The sequence below is a fragment of the Onychostoma macrolepis genome, chromosome 03 (genome assembly GCF_012432095.1).
Source record: "Onychostoma macrolepis isolate SWU-2019 chromosome 03, ASM1243209v1, whole genome shotgun sequence".
Lineage (NCBI taxonomy): Eukaryota > Metazoa > Chordata > Actinopteri > Cypriniformes > Cyprinidae > Onychostoma > Onychostoma macrolepis.
Window position 1 is genome coordinate 43,130,576 of NC_081157.1, and position 27,912 is coordinate 43,158,487.

The window sequence follows — 27,912 nt, forward strand, 5'->3', positions numbered from 1 at the left end:
AAAATGCAGCCTTATGAGAGTTTTCTCTCAAAAATATAAAAAAAAAAAAAAAAACTTTAAACCGTAGTGTACATTCATCTTGTGTTGAGGATGTTTTGTAATAAAACCAGACAAAGATATTGATTAACAAGATGACTTTTGCAACACTCGCTCATATCTCAGAAGATTGAATGGAGTCACGTTTCATTTACGCAACTTTCTCTCAGATATTTCCCAGAATAACAAAAACAAAACATGGACAGCAGATCCCAGATCATTCAGTCATAGACAATTTTACAAAGAATTTCAAGCTGAAATGTGACCATTTGCATGAGCGTCTCAACAACGTCTTGGAGCAACACTGGAAACTGAATTAATTTCCTCTGTGATTTTTCTTTTCTAACAATAAAAAGAAATCATCTGCAGCCTCCGTCCTTTGACGCTCTGACAGCAGGAGTGCATTAGAGACAATTACAGAGTCATTAAGTCTCACATCCGAGCAGCTCCCCCAAAGTTCAGACCCGCTGTAAGGGAAAGAGTTCTGCACGCTCTTACAAATGTCAATGGCTGCAATGTGTCTATTGAAATTGATGCCCTCTGGCCTCGACACGTCACCAAATGAGCCTCAGTCACCGTATAGAAATGTCATTGCAAATGGACTCCAGTTACGTGGGCGACAGATGGAGCGTCACGCTACACCAGCATGAATCGACTCGCAAACATTCAACAAAAATATTAGTGTTTTTATTAGTGTGCGATGATAAACGACAATGGGCGGCAGTTTTGGGTGCATCTAAATTCAATTCTTTGCCGAGCATAGAAAAAAATCGGATTGTTCTAAAAAAGGCCACTTCTACGCACCAGACTGAAAAAGTGCTGTGTGCTTGGCTGGGCATCAATCCCTCTAATGGAAATGGATGAGGGCAATCCACTCAGGTAGATGGAGGGAGAATGAGCCCTGATAATTACAGCCTTCATTCAGAGCCACAGACAGGAAAATAAGTGGCCCGATGCACGAGACCCGCTGATCAACTTCAACAGACAATGCACAGCAGAAGAAAATAATCATACTAAAATAATAGCCCAAAGGGGTTATTTTCTTAGTGATTCATAATAAAAAAAGAGGCTGACTCAGTTATAGTGCTGCTAAAATATGGTGGAACATTAACAAAGCCCATTTAAGGCAAGTTGCAACAAAGAAACACCTCTTATGGAAATAAATATAAATGGTATGAATTTGATAATACCTACCATAATATGGTAGGTAATAAATACACTTTCATTCAAAGGTTTGAGGTCAGTAAGATGTTTTTGAAAGAAGTCTCTTATTCTCACCAAGGCTGCGTTACTTTAATTAAAAATACAATAAAAACTGTAATATTATAAAATATTATCCCAATTTTAAAAAGTTGTTTTCTATTTCAGCTCATTTTTAAATTTAATTTATCACTGTGATGACAAATTTTCGGTCTTCAGTGTCACACGATCCTTCAGAAATAATTCTAATATGCTAATTTAGTGCTAAAGAAACATTTATTATTATTACCACCAATAATTCTATTTTTAATATTGTTGTGGAAACAGTGATACATTTTTCTTTCGTTTTCGGGATTTTCAGGATTCTTTGATGAATAAAAACAACAGCATTTATTTGAAATACTTTTTGTAACAATGTGCTGTAAACATCTAATTGTAACAATGCTATTTTTTATCAGTTCAATGTATCCTTGTTGAATTAAAGTATTAATTTCCTTATAAATAAATTAAAACCTTACTGTCCCAAAACTGTTAATCAATAGTGTATTTAAAAAGCACAGCTCCTATGAATCGGAAGCAAAATCGTGAAAACATACTTAACAACAAAGCGATCATAAATCTTTCTCTTTTTTCCATCTCAAATCTGTATTTTTAGGCTGGGAAGAATACCATATATAAAAAGAGACTTACAATATTTGATTTTTCTAACTAGATTTTTTACTTTCTCCCACCATATCTCCAGTTTGTCTATTGAGTTAAAAAGAATAATACTTTTTTTAAAGAAACTAAAAAAAGTATAGATAATGGATAGATGGCTGTCAAGATTTTATTTTTTTTAATTATTAATTATTTTTTAACCGTTATAAAAATTCAACCACTGATGAAAACTTTTAATAGAAAAGTGTCAATCCAAAAGTCTCTTTTTAAATAATAAATCGTAAATTGTGTTTACCACTTGATGATCACAGAAATGGAGGTTTCAAATGATCACGATAATAATAAAATTATGCATGACAACCTCAAAACAAACAGCTGCATGGAGAGGAAGGAAATCTTTTCTGCAGGGTGTGATGGTGCAGACACGCCAGATGCATGAGACTAACGGAAGGCTGTGTGGGCAGAGTCACGACTTTTCTACCTCACGGAACGTCACGGTTACCATGGAAGCCATGTTTTGTTTGTGTGATTGATGAGATTTGAATCTGGGGAGTCAAGATTCCAAAGTGGTGAAACCCCAAAAATTACAAAACAGAAACTGATATACAGCTAACCTAAGCTTCAGAAAAAACACAGCTCAAAAGACACCTAGTCCATATTTCGAACAGACTCAAGACCAACAGAGTGCATTAATGACCATCCATTTTCTCAGCAGGGCTGGTTCTACAGGCTTTCCATAGGATTCGACTTTAGGCTGGACCACAAAACCAGTCTTAAGTCGCTGGGGTATGTTTGTAGCAATAGCCAAAAATACATTGCATGGGTCAAAATTGTCGATTTTTCTTTTATGTTCCATGAAGATATTTTGTAAATTTCTTACCGTAAATGTATCAAAACTTCATTTTTGATTAGTAATATGCATTGCTAAGAACTTCATTTGGACAACTTTAAAGGCGTTTTTCTCAATATTTTGATTTTTTTGCACCCTCAGATTCCTGATTTTAAAATTGTTGTATCTCAGCCATATATTGTCCGGTCCTAACAAACCATACATCAATGGAAAGCTTATTTATTCAGCTTTCAGAGGATGTATAAATCTCAATTTCGGAAAATTGACACTTAAGACTGGTTTTGTCATCCAGGGTCACAAATATAAAACTATTCATTGAAATCTGTTGATTTTATCAATAAAAACCATCATTTATTACAGTATTTTGAAAGCAGAGGAGGCCAAGCACAGGAGGCCAAGCTCATTTGGCGTGACTCTCTGATTGGTGGAGTTTTATGCACAGCATCATGGGTAATGTTGTTTCTCACCTCAAATCCTGCTGTTAAACATGATTATTTGAAAAACTTGAAATAATACGAAACAAATGGCTTTAACACAAGCATGTACCATCAATTAACACCCTCAGAGCTCACAACAGGTCAGTCTTTAAAAGTTATTGTTAAAACTCTATTTCGCTATTGAGAAGTTTTTACTCTGTATGCGACCGTTGCACTTTATAATGAACGTTATTACTCATTATGCACATGCAAACACATGTACAACCACAAATCTTACTGTTTGTCTGTGAGCATAAAGGTTTTGAAGCACTGCCCAGCTGTTGCATGTGTTAGTGTACACACACGTTGTGGGCATGTGCGTGTGTGTGTGTTATGAAGCGGTGCCCTGTGGCTCGTGGCCCCGAGGGCTGTGCTGTCCCAAACAGATGGGCTGTGGCAGGGTGGAGCAGCAGTCTCCTAGAACTAATCCACGCAGACAGGTGTGTGTGTGAGTGTGAGTGTGTGTGTAAGTGTTCATGTAGGTATGTTGTTATGGTGGCGGGTGGAGACATGCTCTACTTTTGCACTAATCCTATTTGACAGGTCGATGTCTGTCTGTCTGTCTGTCTGTCTGTGTGTGTGTGTGTGTGTGTGTGTGTGTGTGGGTGTGTGCGTGGAATACACATACCTAGCTGAGAGCTCCTATACCGCCTGATGCTTCGTACCATCTCTGCCACTTTGTGCTAGAGAAAAATTTTTAAAAAAGAGACAGAAATTTGATTGACAGTCATTCAGTGAACGGTATGCATGCAGTCACAAAATAATATACCTATGGCCACTAATTAACTGTACAGGATATTGTTTATTAATCAGAGCCTCAGACTGATTCCAATTGATTCCTGTGATGCAAAGCTGAATTTTCAGCATCATTACTCCAGCCTTCAGCGTCACATGATCCTTCAGAAATCATTCTAATACGCTGATTTGCTGCTCAGTAAATATTTCTTATTATTATCAATCTTAAAAACAGTTGTGATGCTTAATATTTTTGTGGAAAACATTTTTTTTTTGTGATGAAAAAGTTCACATGAACAGCATTTATTTGAAATATAATATATTTTTACACAGATATTATAAACTGTGGGAAACAATTACACACGTGCTTGAAATTTGATTATTCATTTTCATGCACAGCTGACAAAAATTAAGATGCATGCTTGTTGTCACAACAAAAACAAAGTATAGGGGGTCCTTAAACATTTACATTTACATTTAGTCATTTAGCAGATGCTTTTATCCAAAGCGACTTACAAATGAGGACAATGGAAGCAAATATTTTATAATACCGCTATGACTGCAATGTGGAATGAAAACAACATGGAAATAGATTGATTATAATTTTTTTTAAAAATGGAACTAATTCCTATTCTCAGTGTTAACCCTATTCTTAAATAGAGCAAATAATGTAGTTTCTATTCTTTTTTTACTTATTTTTTATGAAAAGTTCCTGTTAGGGGAAGGATAAGGTTAAAGCTAGTCTGTAGAAATTATAATTAGCCTTTTTAAGCATAACAGAAGTCTATAGCATGTCCTCATTTAAGTATCTACATAAATATGTGTGTGCATTAATGTAAGCACATCATTACTTCCATTATATATGCCAACTCACCATCTTTTCAAAATTAACCAGCTCCCCATGGAAACTCTTACAGCTCTCATGGAGGAAGGTCAGATCTGCAGAGAGAGAGTGAGAGAGTGAGAGAGTGAATGCATAATAAAGGGAACAGTTATGTAATGACATGTCATCATGCCATCACTCGCTCAGCCAGGCGTCTTCTTTCTGGCTGAGCTGAACTGAAGCTTGACGTTCACACGGAAGAACAGAGAAAGAGAGAGAGAGTGAGAAGGAGAAGTGAACAGTCATCTTGTCATGACGGGTGATCTGTCTGTGCCTGGGCCAGGTCTGGTGAAAAAAGAGAGAGAGGCAGGTAACATGAGAGGAAGGGAGAATGTTAGAGACACTACATGCTGTCAGGATGAGTCCTGAATACAGATGATTGAGTAAAGAGACAGAGAGGCCATGTGCCAATGTATCGGCCCAAAAAAGTAATTATCCTCAGTCTTACAGTTTCACACGACTGTTTGAGCCCTGCAGTTCAGCATGAGCTCACCGTCTGTCTGCACGGTTCACGATTAGTGAATTGTGCAGCCCTACTACATAGGGTTTTGTTAATAACTAAAACCAGTTTGAATTTAAGGAGGTGTATAGAACAGTGTTGTTATTTATAACTAAAACTAAGGGGGGGAAATGTTTAAAAATAAAATAAAATAAATTACTAAAAATAACTAAAAACAATTAGATTAGTAAGAAAATTACAAAAACAATCTAAAATGAAAAACTGAAAATAAAATTCAAAATTTGAATAAATAGCATATAAATAATGCATAAATAACACTGGTACAGAATGTACAAGTCAATCAATCACAATTGTGGTATTCCACTGGTTTCTATTTGTCTGTTAATAAATTGATAATTAGCATATTATTTCTCAACTTATTATTAACATTATATCTCAACCGGGGAAATAAACTATTATTATTATTATTACCGTATATATATTTTGTACATTTTTTTATTATTTAACATGTAAAAAGTGCAATGCCTTTTCTTAGCCATGGCAGTAAAGTTACCTGAATTTTGAGAAAGAGAGAAAGAGAAGGAGGGGTACATCATGCTTCACCTCCTGACCTGCTTCTCTGAGGCCTGAGGCGGTTTTAACAAAAAGCCATTAAAAATGCAGCACGTGTCACATTTCGCCTTGCCATCACAAACAAACATCCCAAACGACCTCTCCAGCTCATCTGAAGGTTGCTGCTTTAACTCTTATACTCTGAAATGTCCACCCAAATCATTTGAGAAGATTTTGTAACATATTTAATGTATCAGTCTAAATTTATGATGAGACGTGGCTACTGTCCTCAGGCCTGCCGCTTAATCAGCATAATCTAATTCACTAGAAGGCATGCACTTCTATTACACGTGCACACATACACGACTCCTGCAGGATTCACATGGAAAGTGTGATGGGTTTTCAGCTCGGTTGACATTTCTAGACACAAATGGCACTGTCTGTCAACTACTAACATCATTCTAACATCTTTATCCCAGCAGACTCATGACAGTTTACACTTTGAGGACAGCAGCTCCTGCAGGCTCCGCAGTGTTCAGATCCGTTAAACACCAGGGATTCCCCGCCGTCGGACTACACATGAAGCTGTGCTACGAGTAGTGACAGATCAGCATCTACAAAGCAAAGGTGCTCTAAGATATTACAAGACATTCCCACATGTTTGGAGTCGGACACATTGCATTGTGGGCAATAGTCCCTGAGCAATAAAACTGGTTGTATACTGTAAATCTGGCAAATATTATCAGCAAATCCTTGTATCACTAATAAAAGTAGTGTATCATTAAACAAGGAACAAATAAAACTATTCTAAATGTCTATAAGTGCATATAACACTCCAAAAAAAATGCTAAAATGCATTTGAATTTATGGGGACACTTCAGTGTTTTGTTCCTCCAAACGAATCAGCTTGCTAAAATGAATCAAACTTTTCAAGTTATAAGTCCTGTGTTCATCATTCTTGAGCCTGTCCTTCCTAATTTCTAAAGCCTGTCTTTCGTATTCTAATGTCTGTGTGTTTCATGCCAGAGTCATGTAATATGTGTGTGTCAGACTGAAGCGCAGAGCAATGCTCAGCAAAGATTTTGATGCTCAACTGATCCTGACAGGCTTGAGTCATGAGCACCTACAGGGAAGGAGACAGAGAGTGAAAAGACATGGAGAGACTACAGACACGAGAGAGGACAGATGGGACAGGAACATAGCAGCTGTGTGTGTGTGTGTGTGTAGATGGGTAGAGGTGTGTATGGGTGTGTACATGTACGGTTTTAAAATCAGAATTTGAAAAGCACTCATACACTACCATTCAAAAGTTCAAAGTCAGTAAAGTATTTTAAAATACTTTTATTTAGCAAAGATACAAACTGATCAAAAGTTACAGCAAAAAAAAATTAATTGATATATATATATCTCAAATAAATGCTGTACTTCTGAACTTTACGTTCATCAAAGAATCCTAAAAAATGTATCATAGATATGGATTTATATATCAAAAATATTATGCAGCACTGTTTTTAAAATATATGATAGTAAGAAGCAGCAAATCATCATATTAAAATGATTTCTGAAGGATTGTGTGACACTGAAGACTGAAGTAATGATGCTGAAAATTCAGCTTTGACATCAGAGAAATAAATTATATTTTATGAAATATTAAAATAGAAAATACTCATTTTAAATTGTAATATTATTTCATAATATGTTTTACTGTTTTTATCAAATCAAGGCAACCTTGGTGAACCAAGATACCTTAGATTTGAATGGTAGTGTATACTTACACTCTGCAACAACGTGAGATTTAAAAAAAAGTGTGTGTCATTACATTTGCTGTACTTTTAGATGTTAATGTTAACAAAATTTGCCTCAAGTCACTCGGTATGATCGGTAAGATCTTCGTTCAAGATTTTGTCTATTTTTCAGGCAACAATTTGAGCATATAATAAACTTTTTAATGATTTGGGGCAACAAAGTGTGGGTCAGGTTTTGCTTTCATTATGGGGACCAAATATCCCCTCAAGCATTACGAAAGTCCACAAGGAAACCCATAAAGATATTAAATTATCTCTGAACTGCATGCAAAAAAATTCTGGGGTTAAAGGTTAAGTTTAGGGTTAGAGGATAGAAAATATAATTGGCTCAGTAAAAAAAAAAAAAAAACACCGTCATAATACAAAATACACATGTGTTTGTGTATGCATGCATGTTGATCCCTGGTGCATGTTTGGCTGCAGGGGGTCTGAAATCCAGCATGTTCAGGAGCTGCAGATCAGAGAGGCATTAATTAATGAGGCGGGGCCTTTCAGACCAACTTCAAATCACAGAGCCCGTCGCGGCAGGAGGGGACTTTATAGGAACACATATGGACAACAGCTGGAGGAAGAGACTGAGAGCACACTGGTGCTACTGTAACGTGTGTGTGTGTGTGTGTGTGTGTGTGTGTGTGAGGGACTCACCCTTTAGCAGCAGTGGAGTGAAGGGTATGAGAGGGGCTCTCAGGCTGGCTAGAAGGTCTCTGTATGACTTGTGGTTCCTCGAAGGGTCCTGCAGCAACACAAACAACATCATAATCACGAATGCTGTCGATTACTGTCAAATCAGCCTGCAGAGTGACAAATTTTATTGCTCAGAGGTTGTTCTTTCGGAGATCAAGAGACTTCTGGAGTTCCCTGTTACACTGCGTTCAATTATTAAAGGAATGGTTCACCCAAAAATGAACATTTGCTGTTAATTTGCTCACCCTCAGGCTATCCAAGATGTAAGTGACTTCTATTCTTCAGTAGAACAGTACAGAAGATTTTTAGCTGAGCCTGTGGTCCTTGGTGATTCATAAAATGCAAGTCAATGGGTTCCGTCACTTTGAGAGCCAAAAAAGCAGGTACAGGAAACACAAAATAGCTTCTGGCGATATATTGAGGTCTTATGAAGCAAAATAATTAGTCTGTGCAGGAAACTGAACATTATTTGATTCATTTTGTGTGTCCTGTACCTGTATTTTTTTTTTTTTTTTGACTTTCAAAGTGATGGAACCCATTGTCTTGTACTTTATGAATCTTAAAATGACATGAAGGTCAGTAAATTAAGAGCAAATTTTCATTTTTGGGTGAACTAACGTATTCATTTAGAAATAAAGAAATAAAAGTACTTATTTCTAAAAGTACTGAGTAGAAATAAAAATAGAGACAAATGGGAAAATTGCTGACATACAATTAGAGTATAGAGTTATAAAATTAACATGGATTTCATAATCCAGATAATATGATCATGGAAGAATCTGATAAGAAATCTTTGAGTTCTCTAAATTTTGTTCTTTGCAAATCTGAGCACAGTTTAAGACATTTTTGAGATGTTATCTGAACTTCTAAAGGCCCCGTTTACACTAGTGCATTATAGAATGAAACGATCCTCGTCTACATTGGCGTTTCCACTGCGTTTCAGAAATGATAAACGCATGTCACAGGACCCTTCATGCAGGTACAACCATAGATATGTATAGGTAGATTCCCTATTATTTAGATGGCAGCGACCTTGAAAACGTTGGAGTAGTGTAAACAATAGGCGTAACCATAGCAAAAGTTATGCGTTTTAAAACGAAAATGCAGTAGTGTAAACGGGGCCTACGAGTCTTTCTCTCAAGATAAATATCTGAGAAGCAGGAGACCTAAGCAAAAGTCTCCACTTGCTCTCCATTTAATCTCACTGCTGTCTAGGAGAAGCAATTCAGATATTAAATTGCATTTGGAATTTTCCTTCACTTACCGCAACGCTCTCAAACTGCTGAAACTGCTTCCGAAACTTTCCTGGCAAGCCCTGCCAAAACACACACACACACACACACACACATGCAATTAGCAAATGACACATTGCACATGCCAATTAAAGCTCCATTAGGAATCGGATGCATGTCAACAACACAACATGTGCGGTAAAAAAGGTTTGAGGGGTTGTGATTTATTTAAAAATCAAAAGGCATAATCTGACATTAAATGCACAGGTGGACTCGGAAATATTTCCTTTGGAACGGCACAAGCTAATTCAGTGCCGTTGTCATGACAACTGCTAATAGCCTCCTGCCAAGAATAACACTCGGCGGTTCGTAGGAACGAGAGTAGGCAGAGGTGCTAAGAGACTGTGTGTGAGTGCGACAGAGAGAAAAAGAACGTGAAAGAGGGAGATTAACAAACAAATGCACTCACTTCCCAGGTCAGACGTAGGCGGCTGACTGCAGGGTTGTCCAGTCCCAGAACCAGTGCCAGGAACGACAGCAGATCCTGCTGCTGTTTACATCTAAAACACACACATACACACAACAACACTCATTACACACACAAACCTAACAAACAACGTAATAGTCTTGTTATTGTTCTCTAAACCTATGAAAAACTCTGTATTTGGTAAAACATTAGATGAAAAACCTTAACTTTTAAAAAAAACTTATCACATATTTTAAAACTTTTACTCAAGTAATATCCTAAACGATGACTTTAACTTCTACCAAAGTCATTTTCTGGTAAGATATCTGTACTTTTACTCAAGTGTGGCTTTCAGGTACTTCATCCACCACTGGATGTAAGTGACTTTTATTCTTCCGTAGAACAGAACAGAAAAGTCAATGGGTTCCGTCACTTTAAGAGTCAAAAAACACAAAATAGCTCCTAGCGATATATTGAGGTCTTATGAAACTGAACATTATTTGATTCATTTTGTGTGCCCTTTCATTTGTGCTTTTTTTTCTTTCAAAGTGATGGAACCCATTAACTTGTATTTTATGAATCTTGGATGACATGAAGGTCAGCAAATTAACAGCAAATTTTACGTGAACTAAAGTATTAATTTAGAAATGAAGCAATAAAAGTATGAGATAAAGCTGAAATAAAATAAATGAATAATAGATGAAAAACTTAAATTAAGAAATATTTGGCAACTAACTAAAATAACTAAAATAACTAATTAAAAAACAAAAGCACAAAGTTACTAAAAGTGGAAACCTTAAAATATAAAAAAATATTAATAAGTACTATAACAGTAAACAAATACTAATAAAATAACATTGGAATGTGAATAAGATGTTAATAAAAAAGCATAGAATTTTTTCCCCTCAAGTCCACTTTTGATGTTAGTCAAAGTTTCTTCCAACATAAACAGATTCATTTAATTTTACATGACTCTTTTTCGCCATCTTTCTGAGCCTCTGAATTAAAAGGTGCTTTCTGCTAGTGGACCATTAAAACTATATGCAAATGAACACTATTATGATTGGTTACCCACCCCCTCCAAGAGCCAGAATACTGAATAGGTGTTGATACACGTGGGTGGTCATACGTTATCACGTTCACAGTTCTGACGCAGTTCAGTGCCATGATGATTCCTGAATAATTCATTTTTGTCACCTTCATAAGCGGCTTCAGCTTGTACCCTACCCAAACACATATACACTCACAAGGCTGCAATCTTTATGAACTTGCGCAGTAGCTGTATCCTCTTTGGAAGCGACTGGCACTGCAGGATCTCTGTGGCGACCCAGTGCTGCACTTCACTGCATCGCTGCAGGATCAGCTCCAGGTTGAGGGGGCGCCAGCGAGCCTGTTCCCCGTGAAACACGTAACACACAAACTCCACCTGTTCAAACAAACCCCCCAAAAAAATCAAACACAAACAGGAACAAAGACACGGAAAACATTGCATAACGTGCCATAAAGTTTTGTTGTTTTTACATGAACTTTGCTATGCGTCTAGCCTTGAACTAAAAGCCAGTTTCCTAAGGCACACATTTGATTGAAATGGAAAACTACAGAGGATGCATCTAGACATGTCTTGATCAGACTTTTTTAGTAATCCACCCTACAAAGGATACACCAATTAAAAATATGCAAACTGACAAATTAAGATATATTGCTGACCATTTCAAGACAGTGTTATTTTAATTTTATTTACATACTATTATAATATTTAATTTTATTATTTTGAATTAGCCTTTATTTTAGTTTAAGTTTTAGTCATTTTGTTATGAGCTTTTGTATTATTTTATCTATGTATTATTATTTTTTTAATTTTCTATATAGCTTTTATAGTTTTGGTTTTAATAATCTCAGTACCTAAACTTATTTTATTTCAGTTAGCTGTCAAGGCAATATTTCCAAGTTTTTCATATAAAAAAAGATTTACTTTCAACTCTAATTCAATTCCCAAACTCTAATTTATTATTTTATTCTTTATTTCGTTTTTGTATGTAATGAGTGTCATTGCATAATACTTTTAGTTTTAGTACCTTTGAGATTATTAATAATTTTTTATTTAATAACAATACTTTTTTAGGAATTTTGAAAGAAACTGTAGCATGGAAATAGACATGAAATAATCTACAATCTAAAAAGGATCACATTTATTTGTGCATTTCAAATCTTGGAATTTTTTTTTTTTAATTTACTTTAAAAGAAACTAATAAAGAGTAAATAAATAAATGTTACTAATTTAAAAAGGACTAATTAATTGTGAGCATGACACTAACAACTAAAAGGTCATGGGTTTGCAACAAATGCATATAAAATGCCCTGCAGGTTGCTTTGGATAAAAGTATCTGCCATGCATATGAATTAAAAGAACTAATAACCAAAGTTTAATGCAGAGCTACAAAGAATTTGTCTTTTACAATCTCCTGATATGTTCCAATTAAAATGATATGCAAGCATTTAACATTTTGATATTATGTGCACAATGCAGTGCAGCAGCTTTACGCTGTCTGTGGTGAAGCTGAGCTGAATACTGAGGATTTGAGGGCTGTAGTGTCCTGACCTCGTGCACACAGCTGAAGAGTTCCCAGTCGAACACCACCAGCTGATTGGCCACCTCCTCTGCGCTCATGTCATGGAGTTTGCTGTCTCCTGGTGACCAGTGGATCTCCTCAGGGAGAGGTATCTGAACGACAAAGACATGAGGATGAGGACCGGAATCACCAAAAGACAAGTCAATATGGCTTTTTCAATAACTTTTACATTAGGTGCCCCCAAGTCTTGAATATTTGCTTACATCCTTACTGCATTCTTCTCACACAGTGAAGCTGAACTATGATTGTAGAGTTTAAATAACTCTGTTTGACTCATGACGGGGTGCTACTTTCATTTCGTGGTTGAATCAAACAAGATTTCTGCTGGCTTTCTAAACCACGGATTTCTCAGCACTATTGTATTGTGTCTTCAGTAGTTTGTGGTGTTTAACTAACAACAATCATAAGTAAGAATTCCCGTATGGCTGTAACAAATACAGAACCCTTATGCTTGCTATTTATGAGGGTCTCCATGGGAACACCACTCCCCCTTCCCACAGTTCTCACCAAGCTCTCGAGCTCCGCGGGCTCGCAGGCGAACAGGTGGGTGTTGACGCCCAGAGTGGTGAAAACGGCCTCGTCGCTGGGACGGAACACAGCCTTCTCTGAACAAACACAGATTAGATTGCGATGTTAGAGCAGATGAGCCAAGTCAAGTCAACAGTGAGTCAAGGCCTGGATCATTATTAATTGTCATGCCGCTTCATAATTCACACATATGACGCTGTGTTTGGGGTTTCAGTGTGCAAATGAGGTCTTGGTAAGTTTGCATTCTCTTACCCCCAGATGAAGTGACAGCCACCAGTATGAGGTTGGCAGGTTGGGTGGGTTGGTCCTCGCTATACTGGAGTTTCTCTTTCACCAGAGCCAAGATCTCTCCGACCCGGCATGAGAGCCGGCTCCGGATGGTCACGTATGAGTGATCTGGTGTGTAAACCCTGCAGAAGACTAAACAAGGACCAAACAGTCAAATCCACTATCCGATGCACATCGCCTCCATCTTAGTCCCACTGACTGCACTGCACACAGTACATTATAGAACTGATTTAAAATCTTTTTATTAGTATCTAATTATCTTCCTGATCTCCTTACTGAATATCAGTCTGGAAGAACACAGAGATCTAGTCAAAAGCTGTGTAAAAATTCAGAGGTCTAGACTATATCAAAGAAGTGATTGTGCATTTGCTGTAGCGGCGCTTAAACGTTGGAATAGCTTGCCTAATAATAATAGAGCTGCCACTACTATGTATGATTTCAAATCACAGCTTAAAATGTAATAATGTGTTTAACAACATGTTTTATTATTATTTGGAAAAAATGGGGTCAGCTAAGTGAATAAAATTTTGTTTGTGCACAGCTCATTTTCTAAAATAAAATAAAATTGTGAAATATCATTACAATTTAAAATATTTGTTTTCTATTTCAATATATTTGAAATGTAATTTATGCATGTGATGGCAAAGCTGAATTTTCAGAAGCAATTATTCCAGGCTTTAGTGTCACATGACTCTTCAGAAATCATTCTAATATACTGATTTGACGCTCATGAATCATTTAGTGTTATGATCAATAATGAATATTTTTTTGTGGAAACCATGATACTTTTTTCAAGATTCTTTGTTGAATAAATATTTTTTTAAATTGTAAACATTATAAATGTCATCACTGTTACTTCTGGTCAATTTGAAGCATGCTTGTGGAATAAAAGCTATTTAAATACCTATTTAATTTTTTTTTTTAAACTAAACAGTAGTGTGTGTGTGTGTGTGTGTGTGTGTGTGTATAGATTTTCTAAATATTTACATCGCCATCACTGATTTTTACTGAATAATTTCATCTCAAGTTAGATAAAAGAGGCAAAACTTTGAATAGTAGTAATTCTGTACAATATTGACTCTGACAAAACTGGCACAAACTGGGTCACTGTAGGCTTCAGGGTCAGTAGTGTTTTGTACTGTCAGATTGCCTATTGATTAAGGTCTGGGAAATCACTTAGCTTGGCTTGAGCCACTGCCCTCACAAAGAGTCCCATTCCATCACATGAGCTCATTGCATCTATAAAACTTGGCAGACGCTACTTCTGTGACCCGATTTGTCATCCTGGTCTGAATGAAATGGAAGCAGACTGGCACTTTCACAAAAAAAGGATGAATAAGATGATTCACTAACGGTATTCTCATGGGCGTTATTGCACAGCTAGGCAAACGCAGTGGTAATAAACTGCGGTCAGTCTGTGCGATATTTATGGATCCTATTGAAACGAAGGTTTGAACGTACTTTCGTCCGAGCCACGGAAAGCCTCTCGGGGCTGCAGGCAGGCGTCGATACGTCTGAAGTGTCGGAAGAGCGGGCGGACTGCCTTCTTGCGACTCTCCTTGTCCTCCTCAGCTCTGTCGGATAGGACGGAAAACAAGTCAGGTAGCTATTCATGTGTAAATAACTGAATAAGTTATTTGTCTCCAAAAGACTATTAACAACCTAAAATTAGTTTAGTAGTGGCATCAGGGATGGAAAATATTCTATGCATGTGCAAGATATTTGAGGACCAGTCATGGCATGCTTTTAAACTGTTTATAACTGGACTGCAAGACATTTTAAACTCCAATATGCCAAAACCACGAAAATGGCATTGATTATGTTTGCATGCCATCCTTATAATTTAAAGATGCAGAAAGACCAAACATGAAAGAACTGTTTAAGGGTTTTTGAAAAGACTGCTGCCCTGTTGAGAGGCTTTAAATGACACAATCGAAATCCAAAACAACACATTAAAGTATTAATCTCTGCACATTAATTCTTCATCTGGTTCTAAAGCTCTTAATGGGCAACTGCATGCGCCTCATTTAATACTTTACAACTTACGCTGTACTTCACCAAACTAAGAGGCTCTGAGGCTTCGTGTATTATGTGATTTTCTGTTCCTCTATGATTTCTGCAGCCATTATAGCTCATAAAAAATATTTATAGCTTATATTAATATTCCACTGTGAGGATGAAGGGGATTTGATGCTTACGGGCTGTGTAATATCTCAGTCCAGCGCTGAAGCTTCAGGACGTCTTCCACCAGTTCAGGAAAGCGGCTGAGCTCCTGAACAGCGCACAAATACAGCTCCTGAAACGACATGCATTTATTATTAAGACCTGCAAGAGGAAAATAAAGGGGAAGAAGCAACTGATGATTATAAAAAATGAATTTCAGCAAGTATATTAATATTAATAAAATGACAATGTGAAAACAGATAGTCTGACGTCAAAAAAACAGCTGCAAGAAAACATAAGAAAAGAGCAGGTTTCAAAATAAACCTTGTGTAGTCATGTACCAGAACGAAATATCACAAACGAGAAAAAAATAATGTCTGGAGCACAGGTGCGTTTGCATTTAATTAAGAAACACTGATGAGAAACAGACGAAAAGAGCAACATTTTCCATAGCAGGGCTTTAATGTGTTCTGTTACCATAGTAACCCTGAAAGTCTTATACCAGTGATGACACTCTAAGAACTGTACAAAAGGTACAAAATATACAAATCTCCAATTAGGTTTATTTTTCTAATTAAATTTCTAACAAAACTGAATAAGGTTTATGCTTAAAACAATTGCCAGTGGGTTAATAAATGTGATCTTAATTCATGATATATTCTCTGAAGACGACTCATGTTGTTTCCCAAATCAATCAATTAAAATTTAAAAATTATCGTTTTCAGTGTCTATTCTGCAGTTCTAATTAGTTAATTTTTTAGCATTTTATTTTGTTGTTTGTATGCATTTGAACACTTGAAAAAAAACATTTTATGACCTTTGAGCTTTTTTTTTTTTTTTTTTTTACAAACGTGTGCAGTACCTTTGGGAAGGTGTTGGAGCGATCTCCCTCCTCCTGCAGTAAGTCTCTGTATGTGTCCAGATAGCGGAAGGCCACAGTCAGAACTGCAAGTTTCCGCTCAGCTCCGTCCCAGCCGGGCCAGCCCTCACCCTGCTTACCCTCTGAGCTGAATCTGAGCCAGGAGTTAAGAAACAACACACTCACGAGCCAACACACACACCTGCGCTCACTAAATACAGTCAATATAACTGTACGAACACGTTAACACCTGTACATACAGACAGACAGACAGACAGACAGACAGACAGACAGATAGACAGATAGACAGACAGACAGACAGACAGACAGACAGATAGACAGACAGACAGATAGACAGATAGACGGATAGATAGATAGACAGATAGATAGACAGATAGACAGATAGACAGATAGATAGATAGACAGACAGCCCAAACACAATATACAGCTGGTGTTTTTCAGCACAGAAATTGCACTGAGTGGGTTTTTATGAGTGTATGCAGATAAACACATACTCAGACAGCCGCTGTCCGATCACCTGACACAGATGCCGCACTGGAAAAACAAAATCTATGCTTCAGTGGCCAGACAGCCAGAATAATTACAACCTTTGAAAAGTATTGAGGCTGATGGAACACACCCATCACACCCACACACACTCACACACACACACACACACAAGTTACAACATAAACGCACGTCGAATGTATTTTTCTGTACTCGCATGCTTACATAAGTCACGTTGGTGAAGTCACACACAAGCATTTAAGCAAAAACATATACTTCTTCGGCACGTAAAATGACCTAAAAAACGGCAAAGACTCCCTGTCCCCAATCCTACCACTCAGGAAACCTGAAAGGCAGACTAAATTTAAACTGGAGTATCCTTGAGCCTCTCTGCCTATAATTAAAGAGTCCCCGACACCCGTCTAAAATTGACACAGCTATTCCCATACAAAAAAGGCCCAAGAGGAGCTTCTGCAAATGGCATCCCAGATCTAGTAAATCTATATCCAGAGCTGTCACCTCTGCTCGGGTGCCAAAAAAACAGCAGCAGTCTGAGCCGCTGGGCAGCTGCGAAAGTTGAACTCGCACGGGCCCGGGATCGCGGCCGCCGCAGCGGTTTGGAGTCCGGCCAGGCCGACTCCACCGGGACTGTCAATGTGTGAAGAGCTAAAAGCACTATCAGTCCTGAGTGAAAAGGAATCATCCTGCTTTGAAATCCTTTTATTAAACCCCTCAAATGAGCCCTAACGAGTGGGAAGTCTACGAGACGGGGCTTTTCTAAGCAGGAAGCAGACATGTTGCCACAACAAAAAGATCTGATTAGGCCTGGATTAGGTCAAGTCAAAGACCAGGAAAAAAGGTGTGGAAAGTGGAAAGATAAATGGCCCGGGAGGAGGGAGAGGAAAGAGAAAGAGAGGAGCGGATCATAAGGCGAGGTGGTGACGGCAGTCAGGGAAGATTAGCGAGGGTCACTGATTGCCGCAGACTCTCGGGGGGCCGCCGTGCAGCAGACACGCTGCATTAGGAGCGCTGAGGCATGCAGACGGGCCTCCCCAGGAATACCTTTGTGCTTACAGTCCGCAGACAAGCCCCTCAGACGCCATTATGGTCTGGGTAGAGGGGGCTATGGCACTCACAGAAGGAATGTAGGTCACCGAATGAGAGGGGACTTAGAGAGAGAGGGGTGTCCTCTACACATACACACACACACACTTATACACACTCTGACACAACGCCTAAAGCTAACAAAACAAACATTCCCCACATTGCACTCTTCTTATCTGAATTTAGGCAACCGATGGACCCCGAGGGATGGGGGTGGGTGTTGTTGGCCCGCAGAGTCTGATAGAGCTAGGTTAGCATTGCGGCTAATTGGTAAATCATTTTGACCCAAATTTTAAACGGCATGTGGGACTGTTAGCCCCCTGCGGTAGAAAGACGCTGGGCTCTTCGGCTGTGCGTGTTGGCTGTTTTTTGGCAGATAATTCAGTTTGTTTTGGAAGTGTTTTGAAGACATTCAAGTGTTCGGCTTGATAATTCAGAGCCAAATGCTTTTTCTGAAGTTTTGCGAAGTAAACAAACTGATCGGAGAACATGTAGGACACTAGCATAGCTGTCGGGGAGATAATTCAGTTTCAAACAAAACATAAACGAGACCTAAAACTAATGAAGTTTTAGATAAAAAGTTATGTGAAGCATTATAAAATTTCACCAGAAAGACAATTAGCAAGTTATACATGATTTAACCAGTTCTGAGTTGTGTCTAGATGGTAACCATTGGTTTGACAAACCATAAAGTGTGGTCACGCTAGATTTTGATAATGTAAAATTTCTTCAGACGCTGTAATGGATATAGACAACAGGACATGATGTCACACAATAGTAAACAGCCTCTAAGAGGACTTTATGATGGAAAAATTAGATGAGCAGAGAAATGATATTTTAATGCAAAAGTATCACATTCCCAAATCCATATATTTTTATATATTTATATATAAACCATAACGCAAAACATTTTGCTAGAAAACGTAAGAGTCTTCCAAGAAAATGCAAAGCTTTTGCGAGAATTCGCAAGTATTTCAATTAAATTTTTTCCTCCAATCAGCTTTTTTCCCATAATCATGTCCCTCACTATAAGGCTTCTGTTTTCAGAAATAATTTTAAAAAAGAATAAATAATACATTCAAAAGGAACTAAATTATGTTAAATCTTAAAATATTTAATAAAAAATTTAATCTTCAGTTAAATATAAAAAATAGTTTATATAATCTACTCCACTTGCCCATGTCAAATACGTGAGCTTCTGATCCTGAAGCAACATTCCTATCATAAATTGCAGCCTAAACTTTACTCTTAATGTTAATGCTAATCGATAAGACCCTAAATCCCAGCCATAGCCCTAAAACTGGTTAATAAGGCTATGATGATCCCAGGTACATGTTCTACTCAGATAAATCACACTAAAACAGGGTTATAGTCATCCAATGGAGATTTTCAGAAGTTAAGAGGTGTACATTTGACACTTATGGTTCTGGCGAGGGGAAAGGATACTGCTGAAGCAAGACCTGCTGGAACTTGTCTGGGGCCAAGAAGATTGGGTGTGTCAGCATGAAGTCATCCAGGAGTATTTCTGCAAGGAGACAGAGAGAAGAACACAACCTTATTAGTGACATTCACAACTGAACAAGATGTTCATGTCCGTCTGAACAAAGTGTTGTGTAACGAAGGAGGACAGTCAGTTACAAGCAAAGTCTCTGGAAAACCACACAGACTTCGTTATAGCTGTTCTTGTTCGACAGGTTGTGAACACTTGCTCTGTGAGAATGTGCGGAGAAATGAAGTTGAACCTGCCGTTCACCTCTGCTAACTCATCTCAAGGACAGTGGGTTTGTGGGTAGAATAAATCACGGTGCTTTCTGGCCCACTTTGGACCGCAGACACTCCCAAAGACTGCAGTAATGCACTATACACACACATCTGCCCATACAATACAGCGGCTGAAAGCAAAAACTAACAAACTAGCTCACATGAACGTCAACAAACAGTGTAAACGACATTATAAACAGCATAATAAATGAGCAACGCTTTGAAAAACTGTGTGAAATGCACAAAAAGGAATAGAAATGTGTATAATATCTTTCGATCTGGGGCGCATCTTGACGGTGAGGATTTCAGGACTGTGTTTTGGCTGATGAGAGGACATGACGCTGATTATGTATCTGGGTTAGATCAATGTGGAGCACATAAATCATTGATACTTAACTATTAAAAACGTGATCGCTGAGAGGAATGGGAAAAGAGTCAGTAGCACGAAATGAAAATGTCAGTTCAAAATGCTAAAGCTTTCACATGTCATGCAAATAAAGCAAAGCATGCATGAAGTAGAGCAAAACAGGGTCCAATATTCAAAGCTTATCCAATACATTCGCATTTCAGAGCAGTAGCTTGGACACTGAATGAATTTGTGTCGTTGGATCAGTCAGACAATGCATTTAATTAAGATGAACTGTCAGTTGAATTTCCTCAGTTGATCCATTCGTCTGAACAGAAAAGATTCCCACAATCATGCCCTGCTTTGCATACTGATTTGCAGGCAACAACCGACCACTGATTGGTGCAGACGTGTTTGCCTTAGTTCCTCATTGTGACTACTGAGAAATTATGCAATTAACGAAATTAACGTCCTCGTGTCATTACGGGATATTGGGACGCAAGGTGTTCTAACGTGCATTTTAGAAATGTAACATGTTCAAACCTGCATACTTCACACCTTTGTACACGTTTTTGTTAAGTCACACCTCTTGTGAGAGTTAAAGGTGAGGCATAATGTGTGGGGAAAATAAGGTCACATGCACACCTGCCTATTATTGTATTATATATTTTTAAGAATATAAATAATTGTTTCACTTGACATATATATATATATATATATATATATATATATATATATATATGAATTTAAAGTATTAAAGTATTTAAAGTATATTAAAATAATAAATCATTAAAATAATTATATACACATACATATTAAATAGCAATGTATTATTGTATTTTATATAAAATAGTGTGTGTGTGTGTGTGTGTGTGTGTGTGTGTGTGTGTGTGTTAGGAAAAAATAATAAAAAGGAAATAAATCATGAATGATATAATGCATTGTATTACTTTATATACATATATATGAATTTAAAATAAGTAGTTATATTATTACATATATTAAAATAAATAGCTATTATTCCTGCTATTCCTGCACATATACATATTATTACTTTCATAAAGTATATATTATATATATTAATGAAAATTGTTATAACATTAGTATTATATATTTATGTATATGAATTATATTATTACAATTATAGTACCTATTGCATCAAATTTACCATGTACGGCCCACTTTAGAGGTCACAACATCATACTTGAATAAAATATATGTACGTTGGAGTCAGACTTCCACATCTTTGCAGCTGCAGATCTTTTGCGGTTGCCATGGCAACGCTGACTTTAGAGGCTGCGCGGTGAGTAAGGAGAAATAAAAAAGATGAGAGCAAGACACACAGACAAAATACAGACAGACGTATGCAGAGAGACAGAGGCAAAAAGACTCGAGGTAAAACCCACAAAAAAAAGCAAATGGGATGCAAAGCCAGAAACGGCGACAAGGCAGTCAAGTTAGTGTGAAAAACAAGAACAGAATAACTGGAGGAGGAGTCAACGGGGTTAGTTACCACCCCTGATAGCCACAAACCATTGAAGGTACATGTTAGTAACCAAACAGAAGATACACACTGGACAAGTTCTATAAAAAGTTGACGAGGAAATGATGAGGTGTTGTGTCAGAGCTGAGGGTGTGAAATATATTCACACAACTTTACTTTTAGTCACTGTAGCAGGGGTGTGTGTGCGTGTGTGTGTGTTGACTGGAGGCCCTCGGGTCAAATGTAAGCATTCTTTTCTAGGGCAATGACCATCTCTCTTCATTAGCATTTGTCATGGCTGTTGAGATTAAATTAGAGTGGGAGTTTATAATTCTCGATAACTTGTGCTGCAGCAGTAATTGAGCCATGTGTTATGTCAGTGTGTGGGTCTGTTTGCCTCCCTCAGGCATATAATGCCTAGCTGAGAGCATCAAAACTGCCCTAAAGAGCCAAGTAAATTCCTGAATCACGTGAAGAATCACTGCAGGACGCGCGTTTAATGCATCCACCTGTCCTTACTCAACACTTTTGGCTTTGACGCAACAGATATGAGCCAAATTTAGGATGAGTTTTATGCTAATAAAATTTTGCCACATCAAGGTAAATCAAAGCAATAAAACAGGAAAAGGCAAATGTGGTTTTGCACTTTGCACAGGCAGGAACTATGAAAGCCTGTTCATTTATTTCTAGTAAATACAAATTTATATCGCACAAGTATAACTTTATTTCTCATAATTGTTATTTTAGATCTCTCATTTGCAGCTTTTTATCTCCAGCGGCAACTTTATTTCTTATAAATGCAACTTTCTATTCTTACAACTTACACTCAATTGCAACTTTACATCTCTCAGTTGTGACTATATTTCTCAATTTTGACTTTATATCTTACAGCTGCAACTTTATTTCTTATAATTGCGACTTTATCTCTTACAATTGTGATTATATCTCTCAATTGTGACTTTATATCTTAGAACTACAACTTTATTTTTTAAAATTGCAACTTTATATCTTCCAATTTTGACTATTTCTCTAAATTACGACCTTATATCTTACAACTGCAACTTTCTTTCTTATAATTGCAACTATATTTCTCACAATTGTGATTATATCTCTAAATTGCGACTTTATATCTTAAAACAAAAACTTTATTTCTTATAATTGCGACTTTTTAATCTTACAACTCATATTTGCAACTTTACATCTCTTAGTCATGATTATATCTCTCAATTTTGACTATATCTTACAGCTGCAACTTTATTTTTTCATAATTGCATCTTTATATCTTAGAATTGTGTCTATATCTTACAACTGCAACTTTATTTCTTATAATTGTGACTTTATATCTTACAACTGTGATTATATCTCTCAATTGCGACTTTATATCTTAGAACTACAACTCTATTTCTTAAAATTGCAACTTTATATCTTCCAATTGTGACTATTTCTCTAAATTGCGACTTTATATCTTACAGCTGCAACTTTATTTCTTATAATTGCAAATTTATATCTTACAATTGTGACTATATATTTAAACTGAGACTTTATATCTTAGAACTAAAACTGTATTTCTTATAATTGCAACTTTATATTTTACAGTTGTGACTACATCTCTTAATTGCAACTTTTTATCTTAGAACTACAACTTGAACTTTATTTCTTAGAATTATGGCTTTATCTTACAATCATGACTATATCTTAGACCTACAACTTTATTTCTTATAATTGTAACTTTATGTCTTACAACTGCAACCATCTCGTAACTGCAGCTTTTTACCTGAAAATGTGAGTTTATTTCTCATGTTAAACTTTACGTTCTGTCTCTGTGACCTGTTTTAGGTGGAAACAGGCTGTCATAAGAAACTATCTATGTGGCTTAACTGTGTGAAAGTTTGATACGTACCTTTAGTGGTAAATTAGTCAGTGCTGATGTTTAGCTTGGAAATATAAATCAGCATGAAGATGAGGCACAGAAGACGCAAATATGACACCTTTCCGCCTTGCATGCTTTTTTTCTTTATTTAATCCCTTCTTTCTCTGACGGCCCCCACATTCTCCAGCATTCTTTCAAGCATTTTCCTCTTTCAACTCACTAGTTTACATTATGATAGAGCTTAAAGTGTAGCAAATCTCCTGCCCAGATTGGCACAAAGCGCATCTCTTTAAATGACAAGAGTGGGAATAGAGCAAAATCCAACACCCACCCTGATACCGACATGCATACACCACACACACATCCAGATACCCACACAAGCACATGCACACACACAATCATTGTCAAATATAGCAACTGCACATGTATTCGCTACACCAGCACATGCTCTCACAGTGAGAACGAAATGCAAGAGTTCAGACGGACACCCATCACACGTTCTGAACACCCATCGTTCAGACAAGTGAAAAGCACTCCCTTTCTTTTCATCTTAAGGTCAAGAGAAGCTCTTGCCAACTGAAAACACCATAATCCTGCTGCCTTCAGACGATGGGAGGAAACGGGGTGTGTGCAGCTGAAGGCCGTCTGGAAGAATTTCAGTTTCAGCTAAAATGACCTTGATGAGACTAAACTGGGATCAAACTCAATTCACAATCTTTGTTTTAAAGTTTTAACACTAGGGCAGAGCTCTTATTCTCCTCTGTCCATAGAGGCTCAAAATCACAACTGAGATCTCAATTGTTTCTCCTATATACTAATAGGATTACATGGAGAGCAAATGGAGACTATTTACTTAAAGTTCACCCAAAGATGAAAAATCTGTCAACATTTCATGCCATTTCAAACCTGTATACTTTATATCTTCTACAAAACACAAAATACATTGTCCAAACCAGAGGTGAAGCTACATTAAGTGCAGGGGGCCCAAGGCAAAATGAATCAATGAGGCCCTTCTAAAAAAAAAAAATTCCTAGAGACAAAATTATACAATATACAAAACGTAGTCAAAACACATCTAACAGAACATAAATTTATATTTTTTTTAATTTAAAAAATATCTTTATAATAGAAGATGCAATACAATAAAATTAGATGCTATTTACACAATTTGCTTGTCCTATTGCTACGCCTCTTGTAGCTTCAAACAACATTTTGGATGGATCCCTTTGACTTTCATTGTATGGACAAAAAACGCTAAGACATTTAAAAAAATATATATTCTTTTATGTTTCACAGAATAAAAAAAAGTCATAAAGGTTTGGATCCACATGAGAAGTAAAAGATGACAGAATTATCATTTTCGAGTGAACTATCCCTTTAATTAAATCCCAGCAATCTCACAAGTGCCTCTCTAGAGTTTCTAATAAGTTTTTATTCCCAATCATTTCTCAAACTGTGCTCAGAATTGCCAAGATAGCAAAGTTTGTGGTCAGAAGTCTGAGATTTCTCTATGAAATCGTACATTACATGGGTCTTCCATATTTTAGGGCAAATCAAAACAAATAAAAATGGAAATTATTACATACTTTTTGTTTTTAGATATTATATGTGACCCTGGACCACAAAACCAGTCTTAAGTCGCTGGGTATATTTGTAGCAATAGCCAAAAATACATTGTATGGGTCAAAATTATCCATTTTTCTTTTATGCCAAAAATCATAAGGATATTAAGTTAAGATTATGTTCCATGAAGATATTTTGTAAATTTCTTACCGTAAATATATCAAAACTTCATTTTTTATTAGTAATATGCATTGCTAAGAACTTCAATTGGACAACTTTAAATGCGATTTTCTCAATATTTGGATTTTTTTGCACCCTCAGATTCCTGATTTTGAAATAGTTGTATCTCAGCCAAATATTGTCCGATTCTAACAAACCATACATCAATGGAAAGCTTATTTATTATCTTATTTCAAAAAATTTACACTTAAGACTGGTTTTGTGGTCCAGAGTCACATATTATATATTTCACTACAGACTGACTATGCATGTAGACAATTCCTTTAACACCAGTCTCCATTTACGCATATAGCGGATTGACAATAAAGCTAACTTGAACTTAATCATATTAATGCATTTAGACTTTGTAAACCTTATAAAAAGAGCTAAAGATTAATTATAATTGGCCAACCACTATCAACACATACTTAAATGAAACATAAAGAACTCCTTCAGGTCTGCTAAAAGAAAATATTTCGTTGTCATATATAAATGTTTTTTAGACACTGGGACACCTCCAGGTTAGGGGTCACGGGGGTTCACGCTCAATATACGGGGCTGAGCGTCCCAGCTGCACGGATGTGGTCAATGTAGATAGTAATCAGCTGGAGATGTGAGATTGGGATTTCAGGAGAGCGTAATGGAGAGGACCGGGGTGGCGTTACATAAACCATGATAGACATTCCGTTACCATGGAGGCCTTATCACATCTAAACCCCCCACTACCCACGCATGCTTTCCTTTCTCTTCCTCACACCGTCTTTTCTTCATCTCTCCCTCGCTCACGTTGGTGCCTTTTGGCATGACGCACCGTGTGTGTGCATTCGTGTGTGTTTTGAAGGTCTCTGCTCATTCTCTGAGGCTGTATGTGCTTGTTCTTCGTATCTGTTTTATCTCGACCCCCCTGCACAAAATCCGTCCGTTCTGGGAGGCATTTCACCCTTCAACTCCCATCTTTTCTTTGGCTCGTAACACAAAACACCATCATTCACATGCAAATCTCCTCTGGCGGGCCGCCAACTATAAGTAAATACACAAACGCCACTGGAGGACCGCTGCTATTCCTGAAACAATCCTTTGAAATGAATGCTCGTGGTGAAAACTTCCCATACAGTTTGGAAAGAAGAAAGCAGGTGCAAGTGAAAATACATGCGCAAAAGCGAGACAAAAGCAAGAAAGAGTCCATGTCAAGCCACCAGCCTAGCACAAAAAAACACCTTACGGCCTGTAAACTAAAGCAGAGCTTGCTGAATTTAGAAGCATGCCACTTTTTTAGGTCTAACCCAGTTCAAACTGGCCCCAGGAGAGATTGTTCCTAGATCAGGACTCACAAAAAGCATTTTTAAAGTCTGTTCTCTGGTCAGACGGGAGAAATTATTTGAAACCTCTGCGACTGGTATTACATAAGATGAAAATGAGAGAGGTGTAGTTCTAATAGCTCAACAACATCAGTCCAAGATGTGCCCACATGAAAGCACGACACAACAGATCTCAACAAGAATATCAGTGAACACCCATGCAAACAAATCCAAACCCACAGCAGAGGTAATGGATTCATTTTGCACCCTTTTGTTGGCCTATGCCATGTGCACAACCGAGCTCTCAAATTATGTGATAATACTGGAGGCAGAGGGTTGATGCTGCTATTACTCGAGGCATTTTGCAAATTTTCTTGCAGCATTTATTGAACTCAAATGTGTGAATGTGTAAAGATGGTATGAACATTTATTCAGACTCTAATGTATGTATACCATTCAAAAGTTTAGGGTCAGTAATATTTTTTTTTTTTTTTTTAGAGAAATTAATACTTTTTTTTTGTGTTTCAAATGTTTACTATTTCAAATAAATGTTGAGCTTTTGACTTTTATATTCATAAAACAATCCTGAACAACAGTTTTCAATATTGATAACAAGAAATATTTCTTGAGCAACAAATCAGCATATTAGAATGATTTCTGAAGGATCATGTGACGCTGAAGACTGGAGTAATGATACTGAAAATTCAGCTTTGCATCACAGGAATAAATTATATTTTAAAATATATTCAAACAGAAAACAACTTTTTAAAATTTTAATAATATTTCACAATATTACTGTCAAAATTACTGTTTTTACGCAAATAAATGCAGCCATATATATATTATTGCTTAATATTAGTTTTCCCTGTCCATGCATGGTCTTGGTTACATCAACAGAAAAGTCATTTTTGTGCTGCAGAAAGTTGTATTTTCAGTGACAACAATAAAGATAATAAAAATATCCTATAATGTTCCCTGATGAATCATAAACAATAAAACCATTTACTAAGAAAGAGAATTGGGTATAATGTCAAATCCTGTTATTTTTAAAAGGTTATCACACACCTCAAGGCCATATACATAGTAAATATCCTCAAGCCAGCCTGTGTTTGTAAACTTTCTTATGAAAAATGTGTCACTTGCTGCCTCCCATGGCTCTTTTTCCCACAGGCGAAGAGAGATCAGACACCCAGCCTATCGTCACAGCAAGAATGGCCCCAATACTTGAAAATAGCATCTTGTTTGATTAAGATGATC

At 36.9% G+C, this 27,912-nt stretch overlaps 1 protein-coding gene across 1 annotated transcript in view; it reads right to left on the bottom strand.

Annotated features, from left to right (window-relative positions):
* Window positions 1-27,912, bottom strand: part of rapgefl1 (Rap guanine nucleotide exchange factor (GEF)-like 1) — a 42,378-nt gene that overhangs the window by 4,051 nt on the left and 10,415 nt on the right. Inside the window, exons 2-14 of the mRNA XM_058770781.1 lie at window positions 19,562-19,640; window positions 16,508-16,658; window positions 15,681-15,778; window positions 14,944-15,056; window positions 13,447-13,614; window positions 13,174-13,271; window positions 12,636-12,758; window positions 11,284-11,462; window positions 10,040-10,130; window positions 9,603-9,653; window positions 8,300-8,387; window positions 4,829-4,893; window positions 3,848-3,902 (exon numbers count right to left, since the gene is read on the bottom strand). Coding sequence (XP_058626764.1) covers window positions 3,848-3,902; window positions 4,829-4,893; window positions 8,300-8,387; window positions 9,603-9,653; window positions 10,040-10,130; window positions 11,284-11,462; window positions 12,636-12,758; window positions 13,174-13,271; window positions 13,447-13,614; window positions 14,944-15,056; window positions 15,681-15,778; window positions 16,508-16,658; window positions 19,562-19,640 — 1,359 coding nt within the window. The remainder of the gene's footprint in view (window positions 1-3,847; window positions 3,903-4,828; window positions 4,894-8,299; window positions 8,388-9,602; window positions 9,654-10,039; window positions 10,131-11,283; window positions 11,463-12,635; window positions 12,759-13,173; window positions 13,272-13,446; window positions 13,615-14,943; window positions 15,057-15,680; window positions 15,779-16,507; window positions 16,659-19,561; window positions 19,641-27,912) is intronic.